At 35.7% G+C, this 12500-nt stretch overlaps 1 protein-coding gene across 1 annotated transcript in view; it reads right to left on the bottom strand.

Moving 5' to 3' along the window:
* ABCA13 (ATP binding cassette subfamily A member 13) overlaps window positions 1-12500 on the bottom strand; it is a 169025-nt gene that overhangs the window by 38982 nt on the left and 117543 nt on the right. The window contains exons 42-47 of the mRNA XM_058032791.1: window positions 10565-10619; window positions 9774-9951; window positions 7077-7192; window positions 2546-2702; window positions 1370-1623; window positions 891-1083 (exon numbers count right to left, since the gene is read on the bottom strand). Coding sequence (XP_057888774.1) covers window positions 891-1083; window positions 1370-1623; window positions 2546-2702; window positions 7077-7192; window positions 9774-9951; window positions 10565-10619 — 953 coding nt within the window. The remainder of the gene's footprint in view (window positions 1-890; window positions 1084-1369; window positions 1624-2545; window positions 2703-7076; window positions 7193-9773; window positions 9952-10564; window positions 10620-12500) is intronic.

The following is a 12500-nucleotide window of genomic DNA, read 5'->3' as shown; positions in this document are numbered from 1 at the left end:
GTTTTAAAATCATAAAATTTGGGGAATTAGAAAGAAGCTAGACCTAGTGGAGCCCTGGAAAAATGTTAAAAATAGACTCTGAAAATGTTAGGCTTTGTGTTTGCCGGATCATGTGAAATTGCACCTGCGTAAGCAGTATATGATAAATGATATAATTGTCAGATGTGATGATTGTTTAGTAATTAAATATAATTATTGTCTAATCCTAAGAAGAATCATGAGAAACTATGTTAGAAGTTTGAGGGGGACCACGAGGAGCCTATGCTTGGATGAAATCTATGTATACAATAGAACAATATAAGTTAAATAATTAACATGAAAGTTATATAACAATAGAATATAAAAACATGTTCATCCCAAACCCATGTTGGGGTCAGATTTGGGTTTGTACCCCTGACACCCAGAGTTCTTCAATAAAAGCACCTGCATATAATCACTCTCGTGATTATGTGTTTCTGAACACTAACACTGTGATGATTTCAGCATGGGAACCAAAAATGTGCTATGGTAACAAATTCAGGATGCAGTCCATAGTTTGTTATTGAGTTGGGTATTCTGTTTTCTCTTTGAACACTAAACTGCTATGCTACATTACTTATGTTACCCTAAAGTAGAGTAATTTGGTAAAGATAAGCAAGAAGTAAAAAATTAAGACTCTGATGAATGTTTAACTAAAAAATAAACGAACAGCTCTTCTTCAGCACCATCAGAGTTTCTTCCTTTATCCAGTTTCCAATTTTCCAGTTTTCAGAAATTACTACAACTGAATCAACTGATTTTTTTCTGCTGCTATCTACCGGCCCTTCACTGTAGACACACTGAATATGTCTCAACAATTGCTCAGAATAAAGTGTTACTTTATAAAAGGGGAAAAAGAAAGACTCCTTTACCTCTCCCCTTGGTATGCCCAAGCTTATGTTTTCCACAGCTGTGTTCTTCTTACTGAAACCTCCATAACACTTCCTGAGGTTGTACAGAAGTAGAACATCATTACCAGTTCTTCCACCAAAGAGTCTCTGTCGCTCCATTTCTACATCAACATCTTCTGAAGGGCTGTCCATGCTGTTAACTGAGCAATGACCCCTACAGCAGAGGATGATAATGAGTGATACATAGAAAATTGGTCATAATTTGCTGCATTCTGTATAACTCTTATTTTACTGGTTGTAATCCCTTAGCACTTGGTGACCAATTCTCATCAGAACTCAAGGGAAAAACTACTACTTGTATTTTTTCTGTAGTTTACATTAATTCAGGTACACCATGTTATCAGAAGTATTTATCTTCAGTTGTTCAAAGGATCACACCATTTTCTTTCTCCGAAAATTAGTTCAGTGCCCACTATGGCAGAATACAAATGATAACAAACCTTGATTTCCAGAGGAGATCCCAATGAAGGAAAAGACGTAACAGAAGTAGTAGTGTTCCTTGGAGGGACATTGCCACAAAGATCCAGCCCAGGAAGTCCATCTCAAAGGGGCTCACGTAAGAATCTATTCCAAAGTTCCTGGTCAGGTCAAACTTGATCTGATTGTATGAAAGCTCTATTAAGCCCTGGCCTAGGCAGAATTGTGGGAATATGATGAATGCCCATTTGAGGATATTGTAGATGTTCTGAAAACTCTGTATTAAGACACGGGAAGGATGAAGGAGAATAAAGATAAAAGAGAAAAAAATTAGTCTCCTCCAACAGCCTAACAAGCAGACTTGCAAAACTGGATACTGCATTCAAATCTCACTCATGGTAAACTGAATTCTAAAGTGAACGTATTATGAACTATTTTGGGGTTCAGGGTTATATAATATTGCATTTTAGACTTTCTACAGCCATGGCATTCTGATCAGTTGAAGTTCATAGACAGCATCAAAACACATGTAACCATGATTCTTCTATTTCCTTAACATTTCAGTATTTGAATAATATCAAATTTAAATCACGAACTTAAACCCAAGTGATTACTGAATTTGCTTACACACTTGCATGACAGATTATCCAGATTTGACTTTAAACATCAAGTTTTTGACCTGTACATGAATAGAGTCATACTCATTCTGGAAGTCCTTTCCATCAAGTTGTTTAAATACTGTTATGACTAATTAAAAACATATATATGGAGTGAGAATGTGCTGTATAAATTACTATTCATACATTTCATTAGTGATCCTAGGAATATGCAGCTTATCTCTTATGTCAATATTATTCAAACACATTTTACAATGCATATAATCTATTTAATCGACCAGAACAGCTCCCATTATGTGCCAATTACAACTTAATGGTCTAGAAAATGTCAAAGTTTCAATTAACACTGTTTTTTCATTATTACAGCATGCTTTTTTGGGTTATATACAAGTTAAAATTCAAGATGGTAACAGTCAATACAGAAAAATCATGAATATATAAGAACCATACATTTTTCTTCAGGAGAAATCTTATCTGTATAAATATATAAACACACACAAACATTCCCATATATATATATGCATTTATCTGTGGGTATACATTTCAGTTTTGAAAAAGGTAAACCAAAGATTTGATACTGACCTGCACTTTGGAAATTATAGCTAACAAACGAGGCAAGAGAGTCACCAGCATGGTGCACAGGCCAAACACAAAATTTAAGGAGATATAGGAAATAAAAGCCACATCTGAACTGGAGAAGAATCTGGATGCAAGATACATCCAAGGTAAAGTTGCATATCTGAAAGTTAAAAGAAACAAAACTGTCACAAATAAGTTATGCTTTTAAAGAAACAAAATTGTCACAAATAAGTTATGTTTTTGCCCCCAAAAAAGTCAGTTATCACACTAGAAAAAAATCACAATTATTGTTCCTTATTTTTAAGACAGGCGAACAGCTCTTCAGAACAAGTGATTTAAAAAAGGGACCAATTTTGGATACATATTATTTTAAAAATTGGCTTATACTTCCATAGATGTACACATATTTACTGCCATGTTATGTGCACATATGATCCATTTGTGTGTGTATCAGCTGTAGATATTTACTTTGACTGTTCCAGAAAGCTTGCGATCCTAATTTCTGAATGACTGCAAATCCATGCACCTTATCAAGCCTCTTACACAGATATAGAATTAAAATCAAATATTTAAAGCCTAAATTGTGGATGCTGAGCCACAATCTTTTCTGAGAGGCTTTCATAGAAAAAAAAAAAAAAAAAAAAAAAACGAGGTAGTGAGAAAAGAAAGCAAAGAAAAATAAATAAAAACCCAATAATTTTCAAACTGGAACTAGTATTTGTGCTGGTGATGTGTGAGAACTGAAAAATCCTACAGACCATGTTATTACCTTAAGCAGGTTGTCAGTAGAGTAATAGCTGTCAAAAATGAGTCCATAACACTATGAGGGTAAGACAGCATGTCCATGGTTACATCATCTTCAATGAGAATGTTTAAAGGAAGGAGGAAGGCACATCCACCATGACAAATCAAGTTATGCCTATTCAGAATGGAGCACGTACATTTTTTTATTTATAAAGAGATGTTTATAATCTCTTTAAAATAAGATTAAAATAAGGTCCAGGCAATCAGCACATGCATGCCATGTAAAGAAAATTTATTTTCCATTCAACTTAGTGCAAGATATATCTGTCAAACAAGCAGTATATAGACTGCAGGAGCATATGTATCAGCATACACTATCGTACAACAATAAGTATATATGTAGCGTATATATAAATACTTCCTGTATAATATTAATATGTAACTGCTTTAATAGTGAGCTCAGTGCAAGAGCAACTAGCCAAAAGTCTGTGAATTCACTTCTTCATTGCCCTAAAGTATAGTTTAGATTACTAAACTAAGTCATAAAAGTCATTTTATTAAATGACTTTAAATACTAAACTAAGTCATTTCCTCTTGAATGCAGTATTCTGTACTTTATAGATTAATCTTTTGCATTGAAGAATGCCAAAATCCTTTACCTTAAAAAACAGACTTGCAAACTCTGCTGGGAAGTAATATAATGTTATCTTCAGTTTACAGGAAGATAAAGGTTAAATGACTCAATGTTTGGGTCTCAAATGAAATTGTAAGTATTCAAGATCCTACTATACTTTTCAGCATCCTTTTTCCAGTCTTAATCACACAATCTTTCCTTCCCTTGATGCGCATACCAAAATCACTGTTCTCAGAATAACAATATCATAAATACAAGTCCATCCTTGGAAACAGCTCAGGAAATAGACATGATTTACAGTGTTGCTGCTCTGCTGTAAATGAAAGCAAAATTTGATTTTTTTGCTTATAACTGCTAAGAAACGAGTAAGACTTTCAGACTCCAAAAGTTATATGATGTTCAAATTCAGTCTTTAAAGTTGGGGCCAGTTACACCTACATTTCTGTCCTCTTTCTCTTTCCTCAGCTGCAGTTGCAATTTAGTATTTTCGAAGTATAAAAGACAGAACAGTTTGGACTGCTTAAGCATTTAGACTAGAAAACACCTCTGCAATCATCTAAAAGAGAAAAAGATGCAGTTTAGTTTTATTTTTAAAGGAGGTCACTTTTAAAGTAGCACACTAAGAAACTTGATTATTCTTTCAAACACACCCTCTTCTCTTTAACTTTTTTGTATAACTGGGCTATTTTTATCTTTGTTCTAGATTAGAAAATCCACACAAGTGTATCCTGAAGAGAAAAATAAAATTTTAAAGGAAAAAAACACAGATGGTGATGGCATGCAGATGAAAGAGTATTATATGCCAGTACTGGGGAAGAATAAAATGGCCACAATAGGCTTCATCATATTTTTGGTGTAGTTAGGCTGAATAAAGGGTAGTTTAGGAAGAGTGGAAACTGTGAAGTTTATCAACGTCCATGAGACACGTTAAACTTACAGACAGCTATTGGATCTTTAATATATGTTAATACACAGTGAATACACAGATTTTCTTGTTAAAAATCACTGCAACATCTGTTATGTCAGCCAAAGCTGAACAGTACAGCAGGGATTATATTGAGTTGATTAATCTGCATCTGCAGTCAACAAAATAAGACATATTTTCATTCACTGACCTTTTTTTTTTATGAAATATTCAAAGTTGAACTCAACTCTTTGGTTAAAACAATGCCAATATAACTGGCACTTGATAGTACACTGTGGGCAGGGCCAAAACCCATGGCACACCAGGAAAAACCCTGAAAATACTTCAGTAGACCTACAGCTCTGTACTGTGTGCTTCAATTGCTGCTTGGCTAGGGTTTCTATAGAAGCCTATGCCTGGCTAATATTACAGCAACTGGATCACAAGAAGGATTCAGTGGTTGTAAAGCCAATAAAAAAAAGGTGTGAGAATTCACCTTTTTTTATTATTCATAGTGTGAAATCTTTGCACTAAGATTAGTCAGAATTTGCGCCCTTAACTTGAAGGAATCACTTGATGTAAGTGCAGAAGGAAGGAAGTGAGAGTGGTACACAAGAAAGATACAGAGATGAGGAAATTATGAACTTTGGATGTTTCATACAAGTTATTTACAAAATCCTAGCATCATGACCTCTAGAATAGTTCATGCTAGTTTGGCTATTCACATCCAGGAAATAGGAGCCCAATTATAAGGAAAAATGATAAATAGAATTATGCAAGGAATTTGGAGGTTTTAAGGTTTTACAAGAGAGGAGTTGGCTTGTTTTGGTTTGCAAAAGGTGTTTGATGAAGGACAATTATGAATTATGGTTCTGAATAAACTTCGGCTAGAATTTCCAAGAAAACATCCAGATTTGAGGATACCTGAACAGTTTCTAAAAAATGAGTTGCTGGAGGCACAAAACCTTGAAAACAGTTTTCAAGGAGCAATAGAGTAAATTGGGGGTTTTTTTTGAAGGGTTTATCTGAGAGTCCTCCTGGAATAGAACATGACCTGATCTCGTAGAAGGTCCTTTCTTCTTTCCTTGCCTACCATTCTTGCATCTATAATTCATTATCTAAACACCTGTCTTGTAAGATATGCACTCTCCCTTATAAGGGTAGCAACAATTAGTTGCTTGAAATAAGTAATAAAATTCTCAGAAGCCTTTTCCTTTAACAATTAATGTTCAGCATTTCTAACATCACCTTAGTCAGCACACGGGAAGAGTTATGAGTCCCACTAGGAGTTGAGTCCCAGTATGTTTCAACAGACCTGGGGCTTCTGTCTTTATATAAATAAATAACTTCAAAATCAAACTCTGTCAGAAATCTTACCCTGAAATCGTGGTGTATTACAGAAGCTGTACATGTACAGCAAAACAACTTTCATTCTGCCCCTCAAGTGACACAACAGAACACACTATTAATATAATTGATCCCAGGGCTGAACAGACTTACTTTTATAGAAATATCAATTCTTTATTGAACCAGTTATTTTAACCTTCTATTACAGAATTGCTTTTGGTTGTTTTTTGTTTTGGTTTGGTTTTTTTTTCTCTGTTTGTTGCTTTAGGGTTTTTTGTTTTTTTTTTTTCTGGGTTTTTTTGTTTGGTTGGGTTTTTTTGTTGTTGATTTTGGGTTTTGTGGTTTTTTGGTAGGTTTGTTTTTGGTTTTGGGGTTTTTTTCTGTTGTTTTTCATGTTAAACTAAGAAAGAGAGCATGGTAGAACTTTCATCTCTCACAGTTCCACTGGGAGACAAAACTCTATCCACCCCAGTACTTCACATTGGACAGACTTCTCATTGGAAATGTAAACTCCTGAAGCTATGTAGAATTACAGAAAATGGTTAGAGCTTTAATAAAAGCTGTTTCTTACTTTTTTGATGATAGCTAAGCACTGAAATTCTGACCTATGTTAATATTCCCTCATTTTCTGGAAGATAATATACAATCAATTCTAAGATAGTTGCACTCCCTTTTTTTTTTTTTTTTTTTTTTTTTTTTTTAATGTGTGAGTAAATCTCCCTCCACCTTTTTTGTTTAATTTTCAAACTCAAGTTTCAGTCTGTTTTCTCACTATGCTCTGGTGAATCATAATCAGCTACAAAGACAGAAAACCATGCATCCAGCAGCAGGTGCAAGCTACATCTAAAGATTTATGTTTGTTTCTTGGAACCTGTAATTCCATAGTAGCATTTCCAATCACATACCCAAAGAGTATCAGCAGGAGAACAGTGGCTGCCAAGTTCTTTCGGAAAGTGAAGGCTGATAGCTGGAAGGCACTAATAACGCCAACACACAGGGTGACTGGAATCATGTAAAACAGCTAGAAACAGAAGGAAAAAAAATTGAGCAGGTGAGCATCTCTTACTGGTCTTGCCTAAATTGCATAGGAGTGTTTTACAAATTAACTTCTCCATACTTTCAGTACAATTATACTATAAATTAGGAGGAAATAGGCAGAAGAGCTTGGAGATTTGGTAGTCTGCACTTGCTGTGAAACTGCCCCCTACACATGAAACAACCTGACAAGATAAAATCTGACTACAGAATATCCCCTTTAATCCTATTTTTATTGACCTTTTCAATACATCCATTTAACAAGCTGACTCTTCCAGATAATGAGTCCGTGTGGGGCCATTGCTCCAAAACATCAAATTACACTGTGAATACAGAAGCTTGGTTTCAGAAACAACAGTTTTACTGATTGGTGCTGCATTCATGTGGGAGAATAATAATGGTGCAATTTTAAAAGAGATTTTAATGAAGGACCATGTGTGCTGATGAAGCAACTTACATATTTTATTTGGAATGTTAAAAATATGTAAAAGCATTACAGCCACTAGGCAACAGGGAAAACAGTTTCTTTAATCTCTTGACATAATGGCAACCAATACTTAGGGGTGACAAGGTGGGATTGGTACAGAAGATTCATATCCAAGTATTTAAGAGAGAGGGATTCTGCTTGCAAATAGCAATGTCAGGATGTGAAGATCTGTGCTCAGCTCCATTTTCAGTGTCTTCCTCCTCTGTGCACTGTACCTGAGCTCACTAGGTGCTGACTGTCTCCATTTCTGCTTACATAATATTAGCTTTATAGCTTTAACCTAATAGAACTGAGATTCTGAGGTACTACTGCAATAGAGGCAACAAATCAAGGTCTAGCTAAATATTCAGTGTAGAAGAACAACATGCTGTTAAAATTATACTTTCATACCGAAGTACAGGGAAAACCTGTTCCAAATTAAACCAGAGGCCATCATGTCTTTGCTACTGGGAAAACATACTTTTTTTTTTAAGAGAAGGGCAATGGAGTAAAATGTAGATGGATGCAATGTTTTTCTTTGCCATATACAAGTATCATAGCATACCACCCATAGATATATGTTTCAGTTATCCTGAAGCTGTTTAAAAATATTTTAGAGAAGTCACAATGCATTTGAGTCCCAGTACTTTTCAATAGACCTGGGGCTTCTGTCGAGAAATAACTCAATAACTTTAAAATCAAATTCATTTGGAAATCTTACCCTGAAATCATGGTATATTACAGAAGTTGTGCATGTACAACAAAACAGCTTTTATTTTGCCCCTCTAGTGACACAAGCTTAATCTGAACAAAATGTCTTTATTTCTCTTTGAATTTTCCTAGCACTTACACTTTTTCCATTTGTTGAACATAGTAATGAATACCATTCATGCCTATAAATACAGTAAGAACAGCCTGATTCTCATGAGAGCAATATCATAAATCAAATACTTCTGCAGGCCTAGTAAAGATTGTGCTACCAGTAATACAGGACACAGCCTGTAATATTTAAAATATGTAGAGGGATTTAAAATTTGACAGTTCGTATATTCATGTGTTCAGTGTCCCTAAATGATCTGCGGCACAATTAGCATTTAAAGCAGTGTCTATTCTTTCCCACATCATGATTGATCATGCAGTACTGTGTTGAATTTGTGAGAACATTTTGAGAGATTGGCAGAAAATAATGAGGAGTTGACTTTGCTCACAAGGAGAAACTGAATGATGAAGGACTGTTTTTAACCAAGCCTTCTTATCTTAAGAAGCAGCAAAAAGAAATACCAAGACTGACTGCCCAAGTAAATAACACTTGGAAAAATGTGCTCTTACCACAAGATTGCTCAAGTGTGAAAATTCTGATTTCAAGCATGGATGGGTGAAGATCTAATGTTTCAGAATTAGAACAGTCTAAATGAAAACAAGGTGTTCCAAAAATTTCTGTTCCTGACCAGGGTTCATAAAATCCACCCTAAATGTTGGAAAGGACCTTAAGAACATCAGGTCCAGCCATTAATCCAGCACTGCCAAATCCACCACTAAATCATGTCCCTCAGTGCCTTATCTACATGGCTTTTAAATACCTCCAGGGATGGTGACTCCACCACTTCCTTGAGCTGCCTCTTCCAGTGTTTGACACAAATAAAAGGAACTAATCATAAGTATCTATCATATTATCCACAACAACACATAACACAATTATGCCTTAAAGTGGCTGACTACTGTTTTCAGTTTTCTCCACTAATTTGTCTGGTTTGCCAGTGCAAGGCAAAATTCAAAGCATAGAAATTCCTGCTATGAGCTGCTATGTGGAAGATTCTTTCTGTCTAGGCTGATTAGCCAATTTCCTTTTATTTGTAAAATAGTGCACATAGCTAAAGCTAGCAAATAATTTACAATTCAACGTTGGGAAGCAAGAAACACAATCCCTGTCCACATTAAAGTAGGAATGGTGACTTAATGTTTGTTAGCATGTCAGAATGGAGCTGTCACTGCGCAATTCAAATCTCATTCATTATCTTGTGACCATAACTCCTTTTACTCATTTATAAGAAACTAGGATAAAGTGCACAGCTGAGCACATGCTGCCTCACACAATACATACCATGTCACAGCAGAAGTTAGCAAGCCAGTAAGTTTTGTAACCCAGGCCTGTGATGTGTTGCAAGCGTTTTGTCCCAGATACTCTGTCCCTCACTATGGCAGTTCCAATGGATGCAGTGAGGATGGAGAATCCCAGCATGATACACAGTGCTACCCCACACTGACGAACATTCTCCATTCTAGGGTAAAAAGCAAAATAGTGCAATGAAAACACAATGGGGGAAAACCCCTCAAATGCTAGCATTTTGCAGGCCAACCTCTCACCACAACACTAGACATTAGGACTTTAATCCTGACTGCAAACACCATAGAATCACAGAGTGGGTTGGAAGGGACTTTAAAGATCATCTACATTCTAACACCCTGCAATGAGCAGGGACACAATGTCTCTTCACTATCAACATCTAATTAAAGAACAGGAACAAGATGCGTTAAGTTACGAAACTATAGGTGAGTTACAGAGCACAGCATGTGTCTGAGTTGAAGAGAAGCTTATGCAAATATTTCCCCTTTACAGAGAACTATAATTTAAACCCTCAAAATCATTTGAAACAGTTACTCTGTTTAAAACTTATGACACAATCAGCATAAATTCAGTATTTTTCTTTACAAAATACTGCAACTATTTTTGGTATAAACAGTGGACTTTACAGACATTTAATAAAAATTATTCACTCAGTAAAACTGAATTGTGTCTTTCAATTCACAGCATCTATTCCAGGAAACATATATTCTTATTTAATTGATAGATCTGCTGACTGCTGCTGTGAAACATTTTAAGAGTTTGCTCACATTTTGTCCTCATCCAACAAGGCTCCTCCATATGGTTGGCTGTAGAGTGTTATCCCTGTAAAAAGAAAAATAAATCATGAAATGTTAAATCTTATTAAGGACTTGAAGTTCTGGAGTATGCTGTTAACACTTGCTACATGTATGAATAAAAAGGCTAAATACTTAGTAACCAACAGAAAGAGGTCAAATACCAGTCTGCAAAACCATACCCATTGAATGAATTCCAGTGTCTGGAACCACTAACAACTAATGAATAAACATAAGTAGTAGTGCTTTTCTGTGTTCTGAAGTTGGGAAATTGGTTCAGGCTTGTTGTATATTGCTATGGAATCTACATCACAGAAGAGACCAAATACAAAACCTAAAGTAGAATTTGTTCATACACGTAATCTTCTGAGTAAGGTAGATTGCTACTGCAATTTATACACTTGATTTAGATTTTAGATTAGATATTTCAGCAATTTTTAGATTACTGATGTTTTGCTGAGAAAATCTGTTTAGCTAAATTCACAAAAGAAACAAAAGTCACACCTTTGATTGAAATTGTAGAGCTCTACATTAAAAACCTGCCTAGTTTGGGAGACCTTGAAAAGTCTTGAGCAGGCAATGAATTCTTAGGTTTATTTTGGTTCTTGGTGCAATCTAACAAAATTAACTTTGGAATTGGAAGGCAGCTTATGAACAAACACTGTGTCTTTTTGCTTCTTTTCAAGCAAAAAAAGTAAAATTGTGGAGGGTGAAGGTACAAAAATATTGTTGCTGCAAAAGTTGCTGTTCCACTGGACTTGATGCTGCTTGTGACTTATCTCTGCAGGTGTGCCTGACAGATGTGCCAGCTGTGCTGTTTTTGTGCTGGATTGAGTTAATTTTCTCCACAGTAGCTGGTATGGGGGTACATTTTAGATTTGTGCTGGAAAAAATGTAGATAACACAGGGATGTTTTTGCTGCTATTGGTGAGCAGCACTTGGAGCCAAGATATTTTCTGCTCCTCCCCATTCCACCAGTGAGGAGAGTGGGGGGTGCACAGGGAGCTGGGAGGGGTCACAGTGGGACAGCTGACCCTGACTGATCAAAGGGACATTCCAGACCATATGGCATCATGCTCAGCCTCTAACATGGGGGAAGAATGAGGAATGGGAGGAATGTTTGGAGCGATGGTGTTTGCCTTCCTAAATCAGTGTTAGGCATGATGAGGCCCTGCTCTGCTGGGAACAGCTGAACACCTTCCTGACCACAGGAAAGGGTGAATTCATTCCTTGCTTTGCTTTGCTTGCGTGTGTATGTGGCTCTTTTTCTACTTATTAAACTGCCTTTATCTCAACCCATGAGTTTTATCACTTCTAATATTCTCTCTCACACACCACTGGGGGAGACTGAGGAAATGGCTGTGTGAGCGGGCCTTAAGTTAAACCACGACATCAGCATTATTTGATCCGTGTCTAAATAAATCTATGTTGTTCCAAATTGAAACAAAGAAAGAAACTTAATCCTAACAGCAATTATAATATTTCCAGTAACTTTGGTAAAGATATAAATTATTGGTAGCCTTACATTGACTCTGAGGGGCACCACTTAATTGAATTTATTAAAGTCCAGTTGCATAAAGACAAAAAAAAAATTCTTCATTCTAGTAACAGGTGAAATTTTACTAAGCATACATTTATTTTGCCCCTTTAATTTTTCATTTCTCATCTTCAAGCCAAAGTAATCTAAACATCACTAAGTCACTGCATGGGGAAAAGCTGAAAAACAGGATGATTAACTCACACATAAATTTTTTACAAAGTAAAGATTTTTCAAATAACAGCTAAATGCAGTACACTGAAGCCCAATGGTAGTTAGAAAAACAAAAGATTGAAGCCAATAACATTTTGATGTATCCCTAACAGATACCTTGCTATTTGTAGAAGTCTTTCATGTCATGTACCTTCAGGG

Source organism: Melospiza georgiana, chromosome 1 (genome assembly GCF_028018845.1).
Source record: "Melospiza georgiana isolate bMelGeo1 chromosome 1, bMelGeo1.pri, whole genome shotgun sequence".
Classification (NCBI taxonomy): Eukaryota; Metazoa; Chordata; class Aves; order Passeriformes; family Passerellidae; genus Melospiza; species Melospiza georgiana.
This window is presented reverse-complemented; position numbering and strand designations above follow the sequence as displayed.